This window comes from Condylura cristata, unplaced genomic scaffold (assembly GCF_000260355.1).
Source record: "Condylura cristata isolate star-nosed mole 26May11 unplaced genomic scaffold, ConCri1.0 scaffold00034, whole genome shotgun sequence".
Classification (NCBI taxonomy): Eukaryota; Metazoa; Chordata; class Mammalia; order Eulipotyphla; family Talpidae; genus Condylura; species Condylura cristata.
The window spans coordinates 8,379,123-8,404,027 of NW_004567135.1; the positions used below are offsets into that span (position 1 = coordinate 8,379,123).

Sequence of the window (24,905 nt, forward strand, 5' to 3'; positions counted from 1 at the left end):
TTTATATTTAGTACATAAAAGTGTACTTATAGAATGGCTTTTTGACCTTTGTGGTGCATTTCTACAAAATAAAACACTAGCAGTAAAGACAGGCTCAGTGGAAATACCCCTCAGTAAGGGTGACTTGTTCAAAGGCGACCCGAACAGTCTGACTTTGAGCTGCCCGACGGCGCCTGTGGGTCTGAGAGCTGAGCACTGTGGGTTGGGTGACTTCCCGAAGCCTCACCTCTACGTAAAAGCTAACGGAGGGACACGTGCGCTGCCCGGGGCAGTTTCGAAGTTGACTTCGAGCACTGTCCCAGCCAGTGCCGCGCGAGACCCTGCGAGGCTGGCGCTTCGCTTCACGGGTGAGGATCCCGAGTTGGGGGCCAGTCAGTCACTGGTGCTTGTTCACACTCTGAGAGACGGGCCGGGAATTGGATCTGGGTGGCAGGAGGCTGTCTCATTCTGCTCAGGAGACAAGATGCTCGTGCCCCGGGTAAAAACGCCTCTGGGTCCTCCTCTCCACCAGCAAGAGGCCAGAGGTGACCCCTCACCGCCAAGAGCGACAGCAGCAGCCTCCGCGGCCCAGATGCTGTGTCGCGGTTCACTGGGGTCAGCGGAAGCAGCGTGTTCTGGCTCCCAGACTCCTGTCCCCCCCTGCACGGTCCTGCCTGGTTACTAAAGTGCTCCCAGTTTTTGGCCACGTCTTTAATCAGTTATTCTTAGCCCCCACCTTCCCACGCAGGGACTGCTGCCCACCGGAGCGTCCTCGGGGCTGCTGCCACAGGCATCTGCCCTCGCCGGTTTCTGTCTCCCGCCTTCCCTTTCTAACGCCTGTTGTGGAACGCTTCCCCTTCTAACGTGCCTCTCCCTTTAAACCGTCCGCTCGATGCTTCTGGTCTCGCCCCACCGTGTGAAAGGACAACCCTTTGTACTAACCCTGCTCCTTATTGACCTGCCTTCACGGGAAGCCCGTGGGGCCCGGCGTGATGGGATCTGACGTAAGCGTAGCTGTGGCTGTGTGGGCGGGCTGAGCGGAGGGCAGGGGCTGAACTTTTGGCACTGACCCTTAGTAGGTCCACACAGAGTAGTCCAGACCTTGAGTTTCTACTTTGTTGCCAACAGACATACAGGGATCTTGGTGCCGACAGCCGTGGCAAGCCGAGTGCCCGCCTGAAGAGGGTAACAGAGCATGAGCTTGGGTGCTGAGAGCCGAGCCCATGGGGCACGCTGAGGGGCGGGGTGGGGTGTCAGGGGGAAGGCGGGGGTGGTCCTGTCTCCCTCGCTTTTTGCACACTCGTCACCCAGCCAAGAGCCAGGATTCATTTTGCTAAGTGCTGCTCCACGTGACTGAACAGCTTCCTGGGGGTCAGGCCGCCCCTGGCGTTCAGGCCAGATGCCCAGCCCGAGATGCCGTGTAAAGGGGCCTCATAACGATGCCTGTGTCTCTGCCTTTCCCGTTTCAAGACCGTGCCGCCCCTACCCCCAAAACCCATGTAGTGCTGGAATAGCTTTCGGCGAGCCCCACAGAGGCACAGTCGGGAATCTCAAGGTAGCAATACCAGAGGGAGCCGGAGCGCTTCCCGGCCTGGGGGTTTTCTGAGTGTGAACAGAATGCAGACGGTGACGGGGATGGTGCACAGTGAGAAGCTCTCGCCAGCGTTTCCTGAAAAGCACCTGGCTGTGTTGGGAGTCGATGCTCCCGAAGACGCCGTCTGCAGCAGCCTGCCGGTCCCGTGAAACTTGGTGGTGTCACGCTGGAGACAGGTCCAGAGTGGGGAGAGCGCTGTAGCGAGAGGGGGGACTCACCTCCAGTTGCTCAGTTCAGACGCGCTGTTTCCTTTCTCGCCTCCCCTTCTGCTTCGGCCCTCTGGGAAACACCATGGTGGCCACACAGAAAGCCGCTACTTGCCGCCCCTTGAGGGGGCTGGTGAGAGGAGGTCTTCCTCTGTCCTGTCATGAGCCAGAGCCTGGCAGGCCGTCTGTGTGTTGCAGGAGCACCCTTGACTGAGCGCTGGCTCGGGGTGGGAGCTGGGTGTCCTCACCCCGCCACGTGCCTCGCCCAACCTTGGTTGTTCCCGCGGAGCTCTGCAGCAGGGCTCCCCCTGCCCTGGAGACCGGCCCCTTCCCCCGGCTGTGCTCCTTTTGAAAAGAAAACTAGGCGTTTTCACTGAGCAGACCCAGACTTTGGAAGAGGGTGGGGAAGTATGGTGCGTGCCAGGAGGACGTGGCAGAGGAGCTACTAGGGGAGAGGAGAGCAGGTCTTGAGCCCAGCGAGCAGGAAGGCTTGCAGGAGTCTTACTTCCCCAGTGGGCCGGGCTCTCGGACTGTCAGTGCAGGGCGGTCTAGGCCCTTCGGAGGGTCGAGGGCCGCCCCCCGCCCCGCCATCTCTCAGGCTCCTCCCCGTGCCCACCAGCACTGGCTGGTCTGCCAGCAGGGAGGACGGTGTGGCTCTTCTACAGAGACCTTCCCCAGCCTGGGGCCTGTGTTCCTGAGCCCACCCCAGGGGCTGAGCCCAGAAACTAGTGCCCTATACCGCTCCCCACTCCCTGTCATCGCCCCTGGAGGTGATATCTGTGGACCGAAGCAGGAGGTGCGGGGATGTGTCTGCAGCTGGAGGAGCAGAGACTTCTCATTCCCGCGGAGCTCTGCAGCAGGGCTCCCCCTGCCCTGGAGACCGGCCTGCTGGCCTGCCCGGCTTGCAGCTACCCCGCACGCGCCCTGGGGAGTTCCTGGCTGCACAAGCCCACCCTGGGGAAGACCTGGCTTGCCCACTTTTGCTCCACATGCACGGGGTCTGCAGAGGGCTCGAGGGCCTGAAGTCCTTCCTCCTGTCCACTGCTAGAACTGGGCACCAAGTCACATGAGCAGAAGGTGCCTCCTCCTGGCTTTCCGTAGCTGGAGCGAGTGGCGTGCAGATTTGTGTGTCTCTGGTGCCCACTGTTTGTAAGGCTGCTGGAGTCGTGAGCTGATGATGGAATCCGCCGTGAGTTGAACTTGCCCAGGAGAAATCCCACCTCAGGCCAGTGAGGAGCCCCGCGGGGCACAGAGATGTCCGTGAGCAGAACAGCCCTCTGCCCCCCGCACCCCTCGAGCAGCACCACCTGCTGGGGTCCACACATCCGGAGCACCGGGCTAGAGGCGGCTTCCGGTGGCCACGCGCACCGTGCGGTGTTCGCGGGCGAGCTTCCGGCACGCTCGAGCGAAAGCTGAAAGCATGCAGGAGCCTTCAGCGAGCCACTCGCGCCGGAACCCGCGGGAGCTCTTGCCCACGTTTGCTGTTCAGACCAGGCTCTAAAGCCAGAGGGTCTGCAGCTCTCCACTCTTCCTTGCAAGTGGGGCGTGTAACTTTTAACATTTCCTTTGAAATTTCTTTTCTCCGTCTTATATTTTATAGCCAGAGCCTGAACCTTCTCGTCGATTTTTTGTCGACCAGTGGGAGCTTTCTCTTAGCCTCCGCTCCTCCAACCGCCCCGCCTCTCCCTCCTCTGACTCCCTGCGACAGGTAGCACCCTCCGCCTGGGGCGTGGCAAGCTGTGCTTCCGCTCAGCCTCGGCTCACTCCACCTCCACCTGCCATCTGCCCCAGAGAGTTTGCAGAACTCTCGCCTTTGGCCTGTGCTGTGTGGGACTCCGGTTGTGTGCACAAGTGTGCGGTGTTCTCTGCTGTGTCTTTCTGGCATGTGAGGTCCATACCTGAGTAAACGAAGTGGGGGGGCTTGCATGGAGCCACATTCGGGCAGGGTCAGCCCTTTGTATTTCACCTCCCGAATCACGATAAACATTTTGAGCCGCTAGCATTAACTCCGGACGTCTCCATGTCAATGTGTTCAAGGCCAGAGCCATGGTGGGACTGGCCCTTTCAGCGGGTGGAGCTGCGGGGTCCTGGGCGCTCCCGACTTGTCCGTTAGGGAGCAGCCTGGCCGGCCCCCGCCCTGCTGCGCCAGCTGCAGCGCCCTTTACAGGTTGTGGCGGGGCCTCTGCCCTGTGCCCTTCGGTTTGCTGCCTCCTGACTAGTCTCGGGCCCGGTCCGTGTGGAGGCCTGTGTGTGTGCAGCGGGGCCAGGCCTGCAGCTGCCACGCTGCCACTGTTTCTCAGGGTGGGCAAAGAGCCACCTGCTGTCCGTGCCGGGCACACAGACAGCGCGAGTCTCCCACTCTCCTGGGGGGAACTGCGCTTGTCGGTCTGTCACGCTGCTGGGAATGAGTGTGGCGAAGCCTGTGCACGCGGGCAGCCCGGCTCTGAGGGCTGAGGGTGCCGGTGTCTAGCCGGGAGACACGGGCCTGGCTGAGCCGTGCGGCCCCGGGCTCACTCTGAGTCTGGTTCACGCTCGCACTTGTCTGCTGCGCCGTGAAAGGAGGCTCTGCGCCCTCGGGGTCTGCTCAGTCTGCCTGTTGGAGGCTCCCCGTCACCCCCCGTCTAGGGAAGGTTTGCATCTGAGAGACACTGGTCCTCTCGACCACTAATGGGGATAAGCTGAGGAGTTGCTAGCAAATGGCACCATTTTATTTTATTATATATATATATACACACATATATATATTATAATAGTTTATTTCTACGTCACTTTGTACTTTTTTTTTCCATCTCAGTTGTAATCCCCGTGGGCTTCCCATCACCAAGTCACCCTTGTGCCATCACCACAGTCCAGTGCACTTCTCCCCCCGCCCCCGTTTTTGATCCACTCCCCACCCCACCCCCACAAAATGTCTCTGGTATGTGGCTGCTCATTATTCTTACTATGTTCTCGCCTGGCCCGAAGGGCACCCCTTTAAACTGAGAAAGGCCCACTCCTCAGTTCCCGTCGAACCTCCAGCTGGAGGTTCCGCCGTCGCTCCTGTGTTCACATAGCTAGTCCCTCACCAGGGCGCCTGCCGGCTTGACCCTGTGCCGCGCAGGGCACGCCATGCCCCGGCCAGGGAGGCTCCGGCCGCGCTGTGCCCATTTGTGCCATCAGTCCTCTTCCCAGCAGGCTGGTGCGTCGTCAGCACGTGCTCCTGGTGTGCTTCCAGCTCAGAATTAGAGTCTCGGCTCCTCAGACTTGACAGGGAGCCCCCAGCTCTTAGGGCACGTGAGAGCAGTGCCTCGAGCCCCCCAGTGCCGTGGCCGCTGCACGTGGAAGGGAGATCAGCACGTGGCGCCCGCCAGGCGACAGGCCTCCCGCGGAGGTGCTTTCCTCCTGTTACTTGTCCAGCGTTGCTGGAAAGAAGGTTGAGTTGGCTAGATTTTTTTTTCTTTTATCTTTTCCACCTATAAAACATAATCCCATAATCCCACCTGGGCTAGAAACACTTTCTGACTTCCCAAGGCGAACTGAGCGGCCTGTCTGCATCGCTGCAGCTGTTTCAAACGCCCACGCAGTCCAGAAGGCCGTGGCCTCAGAGCCCGCCCGGAGCGCAGACGCAGTGACCAGGGCACCTGGGTGCAGGTAAACCCTGGAAGCCGAGGAGGCCCGCGGCAGGCCAAGTGCAGACAGAAGGACGTCGCCACACGTAGCACCAGCTGTCGGCCTCTGTTGCCCGAGTGGAGCGGCCGAGCTCGTGGGACTGAGCCTGGCGCTTCTCCACGGGAGGAAATAACCCCCCACGCCCCCGCGCCGACCCTTGAGACGCCGCCAGTGCGGGCACCAGTGGGGCACGGGGCTGCTTCTCCTAGCTCCCTGTATATAATTTGAGGCCCTAGGATGCAGGCACTGCTTTTTCTTGGGGACCCTGCCCCCATCCTCCTGCAACTGTATATTCCCAGAAGATGCGGGCGACTGAGCTGCCCTCCCCGGGTGCCTGTCCCTGAGCTGTGACCCATCCGCGCTGACGCCTGTGTGGACACTGACCTGTCTTCTCTGACACCCAGTCTCCCTGCTTGTGGGCACCGTGTTGGCATGGTTTGCTCTGCACCTCGTGTTCATTTTATACGCTTCAAATATTTTTTTTTCCCTGTCTTCTCATGTACTTATTTATTTTTTTCCCTCCTCATCTCCCTTCATTCTGGTCATTTTCTAACCTCCGGCCACTAGAAGTATATAAAGATGTACACGGGCGGAGTGAGCTCATTGGCTGAGCAGATAGCCAATCAGCTTCAAAGGAAAGAACAGCCCAAAACCCTTCTAGACAAGAAGGAACTGGTAAGAGATGTATTCGGGGCACTGTCTGTCTCGATATAACCCAGCTGTGGTAAACAGGCCTGGTGTGCGCCAAGTAGCGAATGAGCATATACAGCCAGTATCAGCCGCGCGGTAATATTTCTGCGGTTGTCTCAATTTTGATAACTGGGCTTTTGAAGGATTCTGAAAGGTGTCAGGTGTTGGTGGAAAACATACAGTATCTCTAAAAATTACCCCTGTGAAGCTCATGTAGGACTAATATGTGTGGTTTTATTTCATGGGTTTTTCTGGGGGGGGGTATGTTTCTTTTTCTTAGCCATAATACATATTTTCATGCCACGCTCAAAACAGAATTCCGCCAAAAGCATTTGGTTGGATTGTTTCCCGACTCTAAATGGACTTGGACTCCTGTGGGGTGCTCAGGACCCCCCGTGCCAGGGGCTGGCCGGGAGCCCCTACGCAGCGCACCCCCGGCGCGTCTCAGGACGCCCTTGCTTAGTCGGGCAGCTTCACTTGAGGAGGGTCCCCCTCGCCCCCTCGGAGGGGAGCCTGAGGCCGGCCTGACTCCCCCCCCCCCCCCCCAGGGCTCCATGAAGAAGGAGTTCCCGCAGAACCTGGGCGGCAGCGACACGTGCTATTTCTGCCAGAAGCGGGTCTACGTGATGGAGAGACTGAGCGCCGAGGGCAAGTTCTTCCACCGAAGCTGCTTCAAGTGCGAGTACTGTGCCACCACCCTGCGCCTCTCGGCCTACGCCTACGACATCGAGGACGGTGAGTGCGCCAGGCCCAGGCCTCGGACAGCTCCCGGGGAGTCTCCTAGCTGGGGCCTTGAGCCTCGCCCTGCACGCCGGACACACTTTTTCTCGCCTGTCCCTCTGCTCTCGGCTTTGGGGCTGTAAGATTCTGCCCGGAACTGTTGGCCAGGGTGGCCTGGCGGGCCAGAGCGCTCCCTGGCGGTGATGCTGGCGGAGGCGGTGGGGTGGCCTGTGTGCACGTCAGCCGCTGCCCCGCCTCAGAGAGGCTTTCTTACCTCTTGGCGGGAGCTAAAGATCGGGGATACCAGGGAGTTCAGTCTTTGCCTTGACTTTACAGAAGGGGAATCCCACACCCCTAAAATCGTTTTTCTTGCCTATGGTTAGCGCCTGCAAATCAAAACGAAATCTCAGGCCCCTGGGTCTTGGGCTCTTCCCGAAGGCGGCTGAGAAGTGCCCACTGCTTTCAGCCCTCTCCAGCATCAGCATCTCTTGAATGATTTCAGAGGGCCAGAATCCACCTTACCGTGGTGTCCCGCCCTGGCCGCCTGTGACAACTACTGTTTTTTGGCTGGAAAAACCTTGATAGGCAGAAGGTCGGGAATGGGGGAAACAGATGGCAAAGCCTGACAGAGGCGGGCAGTCACGCCAGCCCACACCAGGAGACTCTCGAAGGTGGACTAAGAGGCGCCAGGCGAGTCCCACAGCCATTCCTGCAGATGCTGACGGAGCAGGCAGCCCTCCTGCGGCGGCACTGCGGCCCTCATGACACTGACAGGCGCTGCCGCACTGTGAGGCGAGGGCGCCCTGTGATGCCAGTGGTGCTGGCCACTGCGGTCAGCCAGGCCCTCCTGACAGAACCAGCCGGCAGCTCTGTCAGAAGTCACAGGAAAGGAGCCAAGGTGGTAAACCGAGAAAGGTCAGCTCCTACCACTCTGGCACCTGGCCCTCTTGGCAGGTATCAGATTTTCTGTTTCAATGTCCCTACACACACACTCCCAGGATAAGGCCTTTGATCCCCAAGGACGGGTTGGCAGACAGCTCACCTCTGTGTCTTACCTGCCCTTAATGCTTAGGTTATTTCAGGTAGCTGTCACCATGAGGGCTGCTTGAAAAGAAGGGCCCTCACGGGCCAACCACTTGGCACAAGTATGTTTGCCCGTAGATTGTATACTCATCGTTGCCACATTCTTTTGAGGATATAGGTGGGGTGTAAAATGTGCCTTGTTCAAGTTGGGATAGGACACGCACAGGCGCAGCAACAGCCGACATCGGGGTGGGGTGAAGGGCTCAGGGTGGGTCGTGCTCTGTAGAGTGCAGGGGAGGAAGGACTCCGCAGGCCTCAGGAGCTGTTAGGCCTGACACTGACCTCCAGCTAGTCTGAGAGAGAGCTCGAGGGCGGAGGCATGACGTCGGGACAGAACAGGACAGAGTGGAAGTGTTACTCTTGACACTGGAGAAGAAGGACCATGGAGCTAAACCAGCTCCCCAGAGTTTAACCCAGATGAACTTTTCATCTACTCAACGCCTTCGCAGAGCTCCCGCATCTGTTAGAACAGGCAGACTAAAGAAAAGAATGGAATTTTCTGGGTACGGAAGTTTTAGCCAGTTCTTCAACCATGTGACTAGGTGATTCAGAATTCTAATTGAAGCAATTCATGTAACTGAGGAAAAGCCAGGGAAGGTGTGGCTTGGAGGAAGGAATTACCCCGGGGTGTGCTGAGGCCGTTACTCACACAGAGCGCTCCATCTTCACCACAGCCCCGTGAGTAGCTGCTTTATAACTAATTTAAACCAGATTTAGGTACCCCCTGGACTTTGCTTGTCCAAGATCGCACAGCTAGGAAGTACAGGTTTCCATGAAATGACCTGAGATCCCGTCCAGGTGGGACATTCTGGGATCAGTGAATCTGGCGCCCTGCCATCTCTCCAGGTACTCTGAGAACGACACACTTCAGAAATACATCATGTTTCCCCTTGTCCTGTTCATTCTGCCCCTCACCTCATTTCAGAGGATGCAGTCTACCCTAAGCCTCTTTCTTGCCGAACTCTGTCTCATCTTTGACTGCTCCCAGCGCTATGTCAAGTCCTTCCCTGGACTGCCAAGAAGAGAGCACACGTGTGACCTGCTGGAGTGGCTGGGGAGGGCCCCAGGAGGGCCGAGCCCGAGGCAGCCGCTTCTCTCCTCGGTGCCACTGTGGCCTAGATCAGCCTCTGCTCTTCCGCCTGGGCTCCTGCTTCCCTGCCGCTTCCAGGGGGCAACCAGAGAGCTTCAGCAGACGTAAACCAGATCTCACCAGTGGCTTGCTTTACCCCCTTTTTACTCGCGGCAGGATGTGTAGAATCTGCAGTCTTTTTCCAGACAGAGTTTTGAGTGTCTTCCCCAGCCTCGGTGCTGGCCTCTTCGCTGTCCATTGCCCCCTGCTCTCTGCGCTCCCACCCTGTTCTCTGTTCCAGGCCCTCAGCATGATAGGCCACAGTCACACTGGCGAGGCCTTCACACTAGCTGTCTGCTCCTGGGAGGCACTGCCTGAGGCTTCCCAGCCCTTCGGGATGCCATTTGCATATCCCTTCCGAGGGGCCTTTGCTGACCTACTTGGGTGCACATGGCCATTTGAGCAGAGATGGTCTCCTGACCATGCTCTGTGTTCAGATCAGTATTCTGAGAGCTGCGTGCTGGCGCTCAGTAAGCTGCTGAATGAATGAATAAATGATCCAGTTTGCCTTTGGCTGCCTGTGCTGTCCAGTTCCCTTCTCCTGCCCCTCCCATAATTAATTATTAAGATTCCTTCATTTATTTATCAAAAATGTGTAATTTGACTGGATCACCCTTAATTTATAGTCATTTTATAAAGTTAGCATAGCTGTGTTATTACTTAACACAGGAATCCGGGGGCAGGGGCTAAAAGTAGCGAATCTGAAGCCAAACATCTTATGTTTAGATCCTTTCTGAGAGTTACTGAGTATGGGACCCTTTGGCCAGGCTGCTCAGCCTTTCTGTGCCTGCACTGGGTAAAGAGGGATAGGTAACAGCAGGCCCCACCTCATACAGTGGTTTTGACAGTTCAGTGACAGAATTCAATGATCTATCAACAGACGTAAAGCAGTGACCTTAGTATTTGGCACGCCGTAAATGCTAGGTAAACACTGCCCTTTTTTGTTACTGATGTACAATGTGAAAACAAAGATCAAGTTGAGATTGGGAAGGCATATGAGGAGAAACATTAATTGGATGCCTACAGCATTTGGAATGTGATATATCATTCACTTATCTCAGCCTTTCACATGCGTGTTATCTCTAAATTCCACATAAGAAACATGTTCCCAGAGGCAAAATAGTTCAAATGCCTATTGAGTGGTTGAGTCAGTATTTAAACCAGGATCTGACCTCACTGTTCATGTTCCTTCCATCGTGTTGTTTGCCTCCTTTGGAATTTTCTTGAAAAATCACCTCTTGGTTAGGCTTGTGCAATTGTTTCTGAAGCCTACGCCTGTTCCCTTATTACTTTCAGATACCATAGCAGCGTTCAAGGAGGAGTGCCTAGTAGGTTACCAGTTGAGTTGTATTTTTAAATCTAGGATTCTGTTTTAGTAGGAAAAAGCAAATCAATGCAGGGAAAAATTGGAAGAAAGCAAAGTAATTATAACTGATTATAGTTTTCTGATACTACAGCGTGGGTCATATATTCACTTCAGAGGTGAGTAAATATATGGCATGCTAACTCTATCAGAATCACATGGATGTAGGAGAAGTATTCCTTAAAGCATTAAATACAAAACACATCAAAAAAGTAATATATGATCCAAATGCTTATACATTTTGTCTTGACTAACATTTACAAAAGAAAGACTCTACCAACATTATGGAATAGGGAGGTTTTGATAAACAATATTATCCAAAGCAGTTTACACATTCAGTGCAATACCTGTCAGAATCCCAATGACAGTTTTTGAGAAAATGGGACAAACAACTGTAAGATTTGTATGCGGCCACAAATGATCCCAATAAGCCAAAAAGAAAAAGCAAAAAAAGGCAGTATTATAATCCCTGACTTCAAATTATATTACACAACAATAGTAATCAAAACAGTATGGTATTTGAACAAAAACAGAAGTATAGACTGATGAAATATTATAAATCAGAAAGCTCAGGAATAAAAGCACGTAATTATGGACAGTTGATTTTTAAATGGGGAGCCATAGCCGTACAATGGATAAAGAAAAGCTTCCCTACAAATAGGACTGGGAAACTTGGGCAGCCACCTGCAAAAGAAAAATGAAACTAGACTTCATTTCTGAAGTCCATATACAGAAATTAATCCAAAACAGATTAAAGACTTGAATATAAGATCTGAAACCATAGAATACATAGAAGAAAACAGGTGTACACTCCTTGACATCAACTGCTGAGATGTTGTTTGGATGTATAACTACAATGTCACAAGAAACAAAAGCAAAAATAAGTAAGAAAAACTACATCAAACTAAAAAACTTTTGTAGCACAAAAGAAACCACCCCAAAAACAAAAAAGCTGTGAACTGGGAGAAGATATTTGCATTTCATATGTCTGACAAGGAATTTATTTCCAAAATATATAAAGAATTCATATAACTCAATGACCAGAAAACAGACAACCCAAACAAACAAACAAAAAGAGCAGAAAACCTAAGTAGACATTTTTCTGAAGACATTGTTGAGGTGGCCTACAGGCCTATGAAGTAATTCTTCAGTATTATTTGTTACAAGGGAAATGGCAAATCAAGATCATGATGAAACCACCCACACTAGTGAGAAGGGCCTATATCAAAAAAAGACTACAAAGTCTATTGCCAGGGATGTGAAGAAAAAGAATCACTCACCCAACTGTTCCATGCTGCAGCCTCTATGGAAAGTGGTCTGGAGATTCTCTAAAAAAGAAAAAAAGGAAATACGGTGCTATTGAGCAACATATTTCTAAGTATTTACCCGATAAAAGCAATAATACAAAAGATGCTACACTCTTTATGTTCATAACAGCATTATTCACCACAGTTAAGCCATGGAACCAGCCTGCATACCCAGCAACAAATGACTAGTTGAAGACTAGTTAGGAAAAACTAGTTGAACACTAGTTAAAAGATGAAATAGTGCTTTGGGGACAATGGATGGATCTTGAGGTGATGGGTTAAGTGAAATAAATCGGAAAGTGAGAGACAGTTACTGGGTTCCCTCACTTGCAGAGTATAAACGACCCAGGAACACAGACAGGCAAACACAACAAAAATAATTCTTAGAATCTGTGGAAAGTGTGCCGGTGACCAGAGAGGACTGAGTGGAGGGAGCGTTGTGAGGTGACTGACGCGTGCACAGGAGCAGCTGCGTGGGAAGTTATCTGCCAGAATTACAGTTAGATAAGTGATTGGAAAGTTGGTAGCATTTGAATAAACCATGAAATAGAAATTTCACAAAAGTGAAACGTCTTTAACGCTCTTTCACCAGTATCTCCCCGTTTCTCCCACCCTAGACCCCTAAAACCACCATTCCCCACCATTCCCCACCATTCCCCAGTGGTTTTCTGAGTTTAGAGTCCACATGTAAGGGAGAGTTTGTGTGTTTCTCTGACTTACTCACCTTAGCACCTGCCTGCGAGATCATCCACATGGCGGCAGATGGCACCATTCCCTTCTTTCTCACGGCTGAATAAAACCCTCTTACATACAGATAACACATACACGTATGTCAGATGTTTTTATATGAAATACACATATTTTCTTTATCCATTTGCCTCTGATGAGGCAGTTAAGTTGTTTCTATTCATTGGCTTCTGTGGATAACACTGCAGTGAGCACAGGCGTGTAGGTGTCTGTGAGGTCCTATTTGAACGCCTTCACATGTGAGGCGGAGGTGGGGTTGGTAGATCGTAGATGGAGTCTAGCCTCAGTTTCTTGAGGTGCCTCCAAACTACTGCCCATATTGGCGGCCCCAGTTTGCATTTCCACTGCCATTTACTAGACGGCCACCAATTATTATCTCCTGACTTTTGAAGATGGCCTCTCACTGGTCAGAGGGGACAACTGACTGGCATTGAGTTGCATTTCCCTGATAATTAGTTATGTTGAGCACGTTTTCATGTGCCTGTTGGTTTTGGTCTTTCTTCTGTGAACTCTGTCTTCTAGCTCCTTCGCTTACTCTGAAATTGGGTTGCTTGCTCTGTTGATAGTGAGTTGTAGACAGCCCCCATCAACTCAGTGCTGTTTGAGTCAGCTATGTAAATGTTCACAGTCATCCTTTATGTTTCTGTGGTTTCAGTTGTATCTCCTTTTATTTCACTTATTTGAGTCTTTTTTTTTAAGATTTTAATTTATTTTTGCTTAGAACTGGAGTGCCAGATGTGCAGGCGTGGGTGAGGGGAGCAGCGGGCGGGTCAGGAGAGGTCTGCAGGGCCACATGGGTCCGCTCCCTGGTCCGGGATCGAACTCAGGCTCTGTTTTTCTGAATTAGTCCAGCTAAAGGTTTGCGAATTTTCTTTACTTTCCCAAAGTGGTCTGATCCCCCTTTTTTCTTTCCTGCTATTATATCTGTCATTGATTCTGCTCTTGTTTTTCTGATGAGGTCCTCTTGTCTTAACTTTGAGAACGAGAAAGCTCATGTGTCAAAGGAGTACTCCTTACAGACAGGAGCGATAAAATGGGATTCCTCCGCTTCAGCGGTTTCTACCAAGGGGCCTGTCATCAATTCTTAAAGGCCTCCGCTCTTCCAGTGGGAGCAAAGAAAAAGCTGGGCAGGATGACCCACTGGGAGTCCCACTTCCAGCGTCATGGGAAAAACCCTGCGGTGTGTTTTCCACTCATGTACACACCCCCGGCAGGAAATACATGTTCCATTAGGACCCCGGAACACACGGAGAGGCAGAATCTGGGAGGAGTAAGCCTTAGCTCTCCTGGCCCCACGCCGACGCTGATGCTGTACACACTCTGCGTCTTGTCCTGCTCCGTGGCTGGGCTCTCGGATTGGTTTTGTGTTGATTCTAATACTGACCCTGACCCTCTCTCTCAGAGGTCACAAGCTTTGATGGGCCAGCACTGGCTGTGGTTGGGAGGGCCTGAGAGGGGGTCCTGTCGGGGTTAACGCTCTGTAGCCTTCCCGCCTCCTCCCCACACTGCAGTGATTCTCGGTTTCCCCAGAAATGCTACTCCCAGCTTTTCATGTGACCACGTCTTTGTTCTGTACACACTGCCACTTTGTTTGCTGGCCCTGCCATGCAGGCCTCACATCTTTGCTCTGGACACTGATTGGGCGATGGCTCAATGGCCTTCACATACCCAGAGGAAACCCCCCTTCAGGCAAAGAGGAGAGGGGGTGGAATCACAGTTTGGAGGGAGGGACTGGACCTCTGGACCAGAAACCCAAACCTGGGGGAGGCTGGAGCAGTGGTGATGGCGCCCCGTGGTGAGAGGAGCCGGGCAGGAGTGCCCTAAGGCCAGGGAGTGAGGTTCAAGGTCAGAGTCTTAGCCTGCACCTCTTGCTGCCCGCAGGTAAATTCTACTGCAAACCGCACTACTGTCACCGACTGTCCGGCTCCACACAGAGGAAGAGGCCGGCCGTGGCTGCGCTGTCCGGAAAGGTAATGGTGATCCCTGTGGGAGGGGCGAAGCAGCAGGTCGGGCGTGGCCAGCAGGGCCCAGTGGCCTCGCCTGTGAGTGGCAGGGCTGGACCTGGCTGTCGCCCAGCTTGCGGACAAAACCAGCTTTTCGAGCATCATCGAGTCTGGGGATGTCCCAAGTACACCTAGGATTTAGGAGGTGACCGCAGGCCCTCCCCTCCCTTCGCTCAGTCTCTAGAGAAGACTTTTGCTTTCAGAAATAAACATCTTGCTGAGCAGGACCTGGACTGTAAATAGACTGTTCCTGTAACACTCTTTAGCCTGTGAATCACTTATCTTAGAACCTGGTTTGTGGCGGGGGCGGGGGGATCGTTGTTTTGTTTTTGTTTAATGAGAACAGCTGACTTTGTCAAGGCAAATCAGGACCTTCTGATGCAGGTGCCCTCACGCCTCCTCCATAGGCCTCTGCAGGCTGCAGACACATTCCAGGGCACGGTGGGCTAGGGGTGTGACCCTGGGTGTGACCCTGGGTGTGACCCTGGGTGTGACCCTGGCGACTCCCTGGTTTCTTCGGAAAAGAGATTACTTGAGTGAGCCCCGCTGAGCTGCCGGGCGAGCAGCAGGGGCCACCAGGTGCCTCGGCCTCCTAAGAGCTGAGTGCTTCAGTGAGAGCCACTCTTCCCTTCCTCACGGACTTTTCCAGGAGGCCAGAGGAGCCCTGCAGGACGGCCCCGCTGCGGACACAAATGGACGGGCCAGCGCCGTCGCCAGCGCCGCCGAGAGGACTCCAGGTAGCCTCACTTCCTTGTTTGGCTGGGTGGCGCGTCACTCTCTCGGCCTCTGTGACAAGGCCAAGGGCGTGAGCCAGCACCTCCAAAGCAACATTTCTTCGATTGGGCATCAAGTGGCCCAAAACCCTCTGGACTCCTTTTTCATGTGCCAGCTGCTTGCATTCGGAGTCCCCTTCCTCTATGGCCTGTCGGAGGTGCTGGTCCAGATCAGAGGGGAGTTTCACTGGCCGGCCGTGAGCCAGTAGGGCGCCCCAGAGTGCATGTGACCAGCGCCAGGCCCGCCTGTCAGAATCGCCAAGGTTCTTGCTGGCGCCCAGCGCCGGCCCACACCTCACAGACACGCTGGGTGGTCGGACAGGTCCTCCCGGGTAAGCGGGAGCTCAGACGAGGCCGCCGTCCTCGCTGGCTGCAGAGGACCCGAGTTGCAGGGCCTGCTTGTCACGCCTCAGCTCAGACTTGGACAGCGTGAGGTTGTGATGAGGCCCCGCGCCCACCTGTACTTGAAATTCTCATATACCATTTAGCTGCCACTCAGTGGTCCCATTAGACACCACCCAGGTGTCCAAATAGGCCGACACTGCTCTTGCCTTTGACTTGTAACCACTAAACAACATGCCCTCCTCTGTCTCCCGTTCACTAACCATCCTTTTATGTCAGGAGGTGAACGGCACAGGCCCTACCTCTAAAAACATGTTTATTCTGTTTATTCTGGTCTCAGCGGGGCAGGACTGAGACCGGCTGGTGGGCACTGGGCTTGTCATAAAGATCTGGGTTGCTTATTGCTTTAAATTCACCGCTCCCCTCCATGTCCAAACAGCCTCTGAGATGTGCCCACAGTTTCACAAAATTCTGGGGGTCCCAACGCCCCCAACAGAGCTCCCCATCATTCACAGCTCAGGGCCACTGTGCAACCGAGAAGTGGCATCCACACAGCCATGTTCTGTCTGTCACATGTTTCCTTTTGTTCGAAGCAAATAGATCTCAAGCAGCCATTTATAAACTCATAGGTGGTACCATCCAGAAGCTGAAGAGTACCACTAATGCCAGAAACTGAGGAAAAGAGGTTGTTAGTGGAACTTCCATAACAGAAAAAGCATTACCTGCTTGGCATTCCAGTGAGAAGTTCCCAGAGCTGCTTCTTCCCCTGGGCTTAAGAGCTAGTCAGAGCCCTGAGGTGCTCCTTCTGGGAGAGGAGCGTGCCAGAGTGGGGAGGAGTAGACCTGGGCGCGGGTTTGGAGGCCAAGGCCCAGCCGCGCCAGGTGAACCCCGCTCGGCTGCTGTGCATGCCCCCGTCTTGACATGTCCTGCAGGTTGGACCCACGTTTTATAGCAATAGCAGTGTTTAAACCACAAGTTCCCGTGAAAGCTTCCGCAGCCCTGAAGCCGCCTATAGTCCTGCTTCCTTGTGAAAGGCCAATATCCCTATGCTTTTGGCCTCTGAGCCCCCAGGGAGTGCACCCGCAGAGGAAAAAAGAGAAAAAAAAAAAACAGCGGGACCAGACAGAGCTCTCAGCCAGGTGAGAACACCACCTTAGGGAGTCTGGGCCCTGTTCCAGCTGAGGTGGATTTTTCAAGGAATCTGGCTATCTAGTAAGACAGCTCTTAGAACATTCTTTGCAAAGAATTAAACACAGTGACTTTGAGGTCATTGCTGAGCAAGCTGAGTTTGTTCACTTTCCCATCTGGCTTAGTTTGCCACCTCTAGCTTCTGAAACCCTGATTCCAGGTGTTTAGCAGTTCTTAAGAGTTAAGAGTTCTGTAGAGAAGCAGAGAGATAAGAGTTGGCAGGTGGCTCAAGAAGCAGAGCAAGGAAGTAAGGAACTGACTAAGAGGACCTCGTGGTTCTTGATTCAGAAGGTGACTTGCTCTTAGATCGAGGGGGCTTCGCAGCTTGAACCTCCAAGGTGAACGAGACAGGCCCAGGGTCCTCTCTGGAAGGCCAGAGAGCCCAGGTAGGCCTGACGCTTCTGGAAATTACCGCTGAGTCTGAACACACTCCGAAGCACCCCCTCTCCCCCGGGATGGTGTCTCATGGCGGCTAGCCTCTGTGAACAGGAACAGAATTAGGGACAGTATTTTATAGTTGCCGTGAAACAGATTCTCTGTCTGTGTTCATAAGGATTTCCTCTTCATATCGCCAGCTGGCCAGTTGTGACTGGTTAACGGGAATTTCCTTTTGAGAAACGGGGGGGACTTGGGTGTTTCAGGGGCCCCGGGTGTGTCTCAGACGGCAGTCACTGACGCAGACCCAGCGGCACCCCTTCCACTGCAGTCCAGGCCAAACCGCAGGCTGTGAGGAAAGGACTTGATTCCGGAGAAAAAAACCCCCCCGACACAACACACAAGAAGCAAGAACACACCACCCCCCCGCAGCAAGAACACAGCACCCCGCCCCCCCCACCCCAACACTGTCCCATCTCCCTCTTAGCGCTTATGCCAAACTTACTGCTATTGCTCAAAAACGCCACCCCGAGGCTGAAGCCCCTCCCCCAGGCCTGCCTTAGCGTGTCTTTCTCAGAGCCCTCACCTGTAACTGCTGCCTCATGTCGTGTCTGTGGGACTTTGTTTACGATATTTCTGTTCGTAATGTGCACTCTCCAGAGAAGCCCTGTTTTTCTGTTGTGACAACTGTAAATGCTTTGTTTCCAAACTTCTTAGACTTCTGCTGCAGATTAGTGGCCCTGGCAGATATCTGAGCCTTGCCCATAGTTCCTCCCCTGGCTTAAAGGAAAATGCAGAGGACAGGCAGAGGAAGAGAAACCCCAAGCGGAGTATTTCCCTTGGACACAGACCCTCAATGCTTCCAGTCCAAAGGAACCCCCTTTACACCCTTTAATGGGTAGCAGGAAGTGAATCCGGGAGGGAGTGGAAGCTCTTCTCCCAGGACAGGTGACAGAGGGAGGGGTGGGAGAAACTCCCTCATTGTCTGTCATTTGGTAGGAAAGATGATCTTAGCTTCAAAGGTGGTCTAGCAGTAATGGGGGGGGGGAGGCATCTGCTCCCCCGGTGCCCCCAGACTCCTCCAGTGTGGTCAGTTAGGCTCCAGAGTTGGCTCCTGTACGGGCCATTAAGAAATGCAGGCATTTCCCACAGCAGCTAGGAGAGCCCTCAGTACAAGGAGGCGCGTGGAGTCCTGGGGGTCCTGCCTGTCGGGAGGAAATTAGGGAGACCTCACTGCTTTGATAGCCCCTCCCCCCTTGCAGGCATTTCTGGAAAACCTATTAGTAGTAGAGCAAAGAGAATTTTAGCCCTCCTCCACGAGTCTAGCTCATGCTGATGTATACATATATATTTATAGAGGTTTAATTTCATAGGTATAAGGTATTTGTATATTTTGATCAACATAATGATAATAATATGAAGCTGCTTCTAAAGCTTCTTGTTCCTTGGCTCTGGAAGCCAAAGGAGCCTTCACATTGGGAACCAGGCCTCTGACCTGGTCAGGTTTGGGGGAGAACGGAGCAGCCCAACACCCCTAAGGAGAGGGCGACTTTTGGGGGTGCGTATCTCAGAAAAGTGAGCAATAAATACACCCAATCAGAAAGCTGACGCAGAGCACACTGGCAAAGCGGGTTCTGTGCTCGTAGAGCACGCGGAGAGCCTACACCCCCTTCCCTCTGCACCAGGCCGTGTGCTCTCAGCAAGCTGGGCTTCCCGCGTGACTCCAGCGGCCGGGGGCAGGTCGAGCTCCTCCCATAGGGGCCTTCTGTGGCCTAGAGCTTCTGACCAGCAAACTGAGGGGTTCGCTTTTCCTGGGCCACTCAGCTTGGGCAGAGGTGAGGGGCGGGGCGGGGCGGGCTGTGGGCAAAGTAGCGAGCCAGGGGCAGGGGCTGAGCCCAGGAGGCAGCCGCCACTCTGGCCTCCCCTCAGGTCTTTATTTTGCCCTTGTTTTTAACCTGTGCTGTTGTTTTTAGTGTGCTTCTTTGTGAGTTTTTTAATTTAATTGTGTAACTTTGTTTTTGCCGTTACTGTGAAACTAAGGTGTTGTGCTTTTTTTTTTTTTTTTAACAAATGTTACCATTCTTATTTAAGAGAATAAATTCCAAACAATCTTCAGGTTTCTGAGTTTTTCTTTCCCTTCCCTGTTTTCTGACTGGCGGGTGGGACACAGGGCCTCCAGAGAGGGCTGGCAGGCCTGGGCCAGGCTCTCCCTTCCACCGCAGCGACGTGCTAGGAGAAGGGTGTCTACCTAGCAGGTAGATTCCCGAGACCAGAAGGGCCCTGCTCCCAGGGCTTGACGCGGTTGGTAGCACCTGCAGAGGGAAGGCGGTGAGAGGGAAGTCACCTGTGCCCCACGCTGCCAGCCCCGCGAGGGACCTGCAGGCTAGATACAGGCGTAGACATTCCACACTGGCCGGGCCTGCCCGGGCTCTGCTCTTCACTGCTGCGGGGAACCACGAGCTTTGCCTCCTGCCTTTCGTCTCCTGCCCGAGGGGCGCCGCCCTGGCTCCCCAGACACTGGGGGCTCTCTCTGTCCTGCCCAGCCGCTGTCTCTCCTGTGCTGTCTTGTGTGACCCGGAGCAGCAGTTCCGCTTCGCCGCGCTCAGGCCTGCAGGGACAAGCCTGCCCCTTGCACACCCACCGCCGTGGCGCAGCCCAGCCTTGCTGCTGAACTGGGCCCATGTGGCACCTCAGTGGGGGGGCACCTCTGGGTCTGTTCGTAGAATACTGGCCTCTCTGAAGCCACCCTCCTGGGGTGCAGATTGGAGGTTGCCCCACAGAACACAGCCCCCGCGTCAGGCGCTGTCGGGGAAGCTGGTCCCCGCCCGCCCATGACCCCAGGACACGGTGCCTGTGTCGCTTTACCCTGCAGCACATTGCCAGTTCAGAATTGATCTGAACAGAGTTCGGGTGGCCTGTTCGTTCCTTCCATCCCCACCCCCGCCCCCCCTCACTGCCCGAGCCTGTGGCCTGTCTCTCCCCTTTCTCTGCAGTAAGCCAGCCAGTATCCTGGCCCCTCCATTAGTCTGGAATAAAAGAGTTGGGGTGTGGGGGTACAGCCAGAGACAGTAACTTGGTTATTGGTCAGGGAGGAGAGTGTCTGTGTCTGTAGTTTGTGGAGTTTAAGGCTTTGCTGCTCTTGTCCCGTAACAGAGGGAGGAGCGTCCCTGCTTCCACAGTGTCCTCATGCCCCCCGTGGCGAGGGACTCCGGGCCACGTGGTGTGGACACCTGGAGCATTCTTTTCTTTCTGAACCTTCCTGATATCCACTCTCTCTCTCTTTTTTTTTTCAGTCAGATCAATTCCCTGGTGAAATTTTTAATTGAGAGGCCCCCTGTGGTGCAAACACGGACACAGCATAGACGATGCAAATGGGCCACCCTCTATTTTCATATTGGAAAATAAGGCAGCATGATGCCGGGGGACCCAGGCCCCACAACGCTCCTCCCTGAGGTCCAAAAGGGAATGTGCCCATGTGGCGTCTTTTAAATAGAGCTCAGAAAAGAGGATTTCAGGAAGCATGATTCCCCCATTCCGTTCCCTTTCCGAACAGTCTAACACACGCAAGACTCCAGAGCCATCCTTCCCTCACCTCTCTGGCAGCGGGCAAGTGCCAGCAAGTCGATGAGTCACGATGGGGCAAGGGGGAGGGCCGGGGATTGGCACTCCTGCGGGGTCAGGCCGGGGCTGCGCTCCTCTGTCCCTGCCCAGCGTTTTCAGCTGACTATTGGCCACTGGCTCCTCTTGCTTCACAACTGCTCCTGTCTCTCCCACGATGTTCTGGAGGGAGCAGGCTCCTGCGCAGAGACTTCCGCAGCCGCGCAGGGGCGGGCCGCCAGCCTGCCCGCTCTCCTGCAATTGCTTCCAGGTTCCACCGGCTCTGTGAACACCCTCTGCCTTTTACTTCCTGTGGGTCAACTTCCACCTAAGTGTGCCGGTTTGGGAACATTTTCTGGATATTTCTGCGACGCTTTAATGGGTGTCTGTGAAAGCAGGATACTAGGCCAGAGGCTGAGTTGCTGCTGGTGCCCGAGGCCTCCTCAGCCTCCCCGAACCCGTCTCCTCCTTCCCCTCCCGGCTGTGGCCGTCTATGTGGACACGGCCAAGGCGCCTGCAAGGTGTGACGGACGCTCACACACCTGTCAGAGGCCCCTACTGGCAGAAGGCGGGAGGTGCTGGAATATCTGAGTCAGAGCCCCAGTTCTCTGGTGACTGTGCTAAGAGCCCATAGAACAGATTCTCTGTGACTATGCCAAGATCAGTTCTAGAAAACTTACAATGAGGCAGAATTCCTACTGCCTGCTTCTGTTTTCTTTACTTAACTCTCCTTACCCATTGTGGTGGCTGTGTTTCAGGGTGAAACTGGGCTGCCCGTCTGTGGGGCCTCACCCGCGCGCTTAAAATTTAATTGTTCTGCAGGCACGCAAAACAGGGCAATGGGTTTATTTACAGAAGAGGGAAAAGGAAAAGGAACAACCCAGGGAAAGAGAGAGATACAAGGTAACTGGAATATCGTACTGGCTCGGCTGAGTTGGTGAACAGCTGTACCCCATGAAACGGCCCCAAGAATGCTGTTAGGCGAGTGCGTCCCTGATTCTTACTTCCACGAGCATCAGGATTATCTTCTCCACCTTGTCACGCCTGTGAAAGAGCATGGCCTGGTGTCTTTTCGCTCTCTGCCTGGGATGGTCGGTCTTTCGTAATTGTTTTCCACTCTGGCCCTTATCTCCAGAAGAACTCAGGGCCTTACCGTGAGGCCTAGCCCTGGCTCTGAGATTCCAATGCCACCTTCCCTGCACCCTGTGCCCAGTGTTCTGAAACTCTGCCAAAGCCCAAGCCCTGAGAAAGTAAACCAGCCAGTGGCTAAGGCAAGGCCAATGCTAAAGGGGTGGGGGTGGGGGAGACCTACGGCACCAGCAGAACTCAGGGCGTCTTCCACAGACACCCCAGAGCTAGGCGGTCCCGCAGGCCGGGGCCCACGTCAGGGTGTCCATTCTGTCCCCGAGCTCTTTCAAGGTCACTAAATCCAGGAATGCCAGGAGGCGGATTCCAGAGTGAATAGGCCTCCCGGCTTTGGGTCCATCACTTTGAGCGCAAAACTGAGACGAGCAGTGTGACCGGGTGGCCTCCAGCTGGGCCCTCGGTAGAGAAAGTTCGTCTCAAAGGGGCCCAGTCCTAATTGTCCCTGCACTGAGCACAGCCTGGTAGCCAGGGAGCAGCTGATACTCATTGTAATGAAAACACATGACAGTTACTCCCGTGTTCTAGGGCTACACTAGGCTCCAGAAAAACCAGACCAGAGGGAAAAAAACAGCCATAAAATTTCCCACCACACTATTTTACCAACAAGAAATTTATTTGAGTTTATAGGTTTCTGGGTTTCTGTTGTTGTTCTTACAAGTAAAACCTCACTCCTAGGGGTTGCTCTGGTGAACCAACCCGAACAACTCCAAGCAAGCTGCGTGCGTGCCTTTTAGTGGTTCAGTTTTCTTGGGGAATCTGCCTTGGCAGAGGCCGAGAACACTGGGGCTGTGCCGGGAAGGTGGCCCCAGGCAGCCAGCCCTCTGTGGAAGGTTGTAGAAGTAAGAGGAGCAGGCAGTGGGCCTGGGGTCACAGGGAGTGAATGGGCTTTGGGGGAGAAGCCAGAGCCCCGTTGGCTTGCTCTGTTGCTGGCAACTGGCAACTCTCCTCTTTGCTGCTGAAGATACTGTGTGTGCCGCGGGGCTATTTTTGTAGAGTCCCTTCTCTGCTGAAGTCCGTTCATCAAAAATAGAGAGGGGGAGAACCTGAGTGTGCTCACGCCTGCCTTCCCGCTGGCCCTGCCCCCGTGTGGCTCATGCCGGTTAGTCTGCACTCTGCTTGTCCTACTCACGTAGGAAACGCATAGGAAGGCAGAGTCAGGACATGGCAAGCTGGTGAAGCCAGCATGTGGCACTTGTGAGGCCCGAGGTGCTGCCAAGTGCTTTGTGTGGATTCTCATGTAGTCCTCACAGTCGTCCTTGAGGATGGGGTCATCTTATGGACGGAACACACAGAAATTGGGCACACTCGGTCCAGGCCACGTCACTGACAGAGGCAGGGGCGGGGTTGAATCGACACGGAAGACGCTAAGCCGTCCTCCGTGCTGGCCCCGCGGCCCTTTCCCCTGGTTGGAACCTCACTCGTCATGGCTCGGTGAGAGGGAAGAGGGCTGTGGGCTTACTCCGCAAATAAGGTCTTTTCAACCCCTGTGACTAGAATACCCTGTATGAATCAGTGAGTCCACATTTGGTTATTTCTGGGCTATGTGTGTCTCCCCCAAGCCCAGCTTTCTTTCGCCATGATCCAGGAGCTTCCAGCGTGCCTCTGGAAAGCGAGTAGATTAAGGAGCTGAGGGTTTCATGTGCAGGGGAGAGGTTATCAAAAGTCATCAAGGAAAAAAGATAATAAGCACTGGATGGATTGTAAATAAGTGATGTGGATTCCCTCTTCATTTTCTCCAGTTCAACTCTTTTTGGGGGCAGGAACAAATAAAATCTAGCCTAAAATTGTATCATTAAAATAAGCCTAGAACAGGAAAGTCTCATGTCCCCCCCAAATGGCAGCACCCCCACCAGCAGTCTATAGAAGATGGGAACTATAGGATGGCGGGGGGGGAGGGGAGATTGATATTCTCAGGGCCCCAGTACAGCTACTTCTAATGTTCTCATCTGTGTGCTTATTCTTTCTCTATCTTATTTTATTACCCTTTTTGAAGAGGACACCATTGGTTGAACTGACATTTCCATTCTCTCAATGCTTTGACAGCTACTATTCACCGTCCTCATAAAAAAATTACCGGCTCAGACCTGGGTGGAACATGAGGCTTTTTGTAGTCACAGTTTGAGCTGAATCACAAGTGACAGGAGAAAAACACGGGAATGTTGATCAGTCCAACTTTTGGCCACTAGGACTCAGCTCAGATAAAATGACCTACTTAAATCTAAATGTAGGTATCACTTTGGAGGAGCAGTTTTGTTTTGCCCTGTTGGATAACTTGGGTTTGGCACAGGCGTGCGTAGAGAGAGGCTCCGGGACCCCCGGAGCTGGACAGAGCCAGGGGCTCTTGTTTTTCCATGCTGTTTGTTTTCATGTTTCGTTCTCCCCAGCTCTGAGAGGAACAGAACCTCTCACAGAATCTTCCCACAGGTTTCTCGCACCCAGCTAGGGGAGAGTGAGGGAGGGAGAACAGAGCATCAGACTCTTTCTGCCTCCTGGAATCCCTCCTTTGGCCTAAGCAGGACTCACAGACAGGCGGGTCTGAGTGGAGCAGGTGTAGATCTTGCAAGGAGAAGAGGCTCGTTTGCGTTCCATAGAGCAGCCTGTCACACTTGCTATACCCTCGGTGATGAACCTGAGCCACCGATTTCCCGGTTTATGAAATGATAAAATGGAAAAAATGCCTCGGGTTATTCTGTACCTCATAAGGTTGTTGTCCAGAGTAGATAAGTGGAAATGTATGGAAGTTTGTATATTTATTTTTTAAGGTGTATTTATTTATACATATAAGAACTGGAGTACAGTTCAGAGGTGCAGGGGGGTGGGGGGGTGAGGATTCACCAGAGACAGAGTGGGGAGCAGAACAGGAAGATGGACTGAAATACCCTGCTGAGGGGAACAGCAGGCGGGTCAGGAGAAGTCTGCTGTGCCATGTGGGTCAGCTCCCTGGCCGGGGATCAAACTCTCACTGCAGTGGCTGCAGATAGCTGCTTAGTGCTGCGTTTTAACCCGTTGCATCAT

At 53.7% G+C, this 24,905-nt stretch overlaps 1 protein-coding gene across 4 annotated transcripts in view; it reads left to right on the forward strand.

The window, feature by feature from the left end:
- Window positions 1–24,905, forward strand: part of MICAL3 (microtubule associated monooxygenase, calponin and LIM domain containing 3) — a 167,592-nt gene that overhangs the window by 94,468 nt on the left and 48,219 nt on the right. For all 4 annotated transcript variants that reach the window (XM_012732409.1, XM_012732410.1, XM_012732407.1 and 1 more), the window contains 3 exons: window positions 6,666–6,852; window positions 14,348–14,436; window positions 15,119–15,206. In XM_012732409.1, the coding sequence (XP_012587863.1) occupies window positions 6,666–6,852; window positions 14,348–14,436; window positions 15,119–15,206 (364 nt within the window). The remainder of the gene's footprint in view (window positions 1–6,665; window positions 6,853–14,347; window positions 14,437–15,118; window positions 15,207–24,905) is intronic.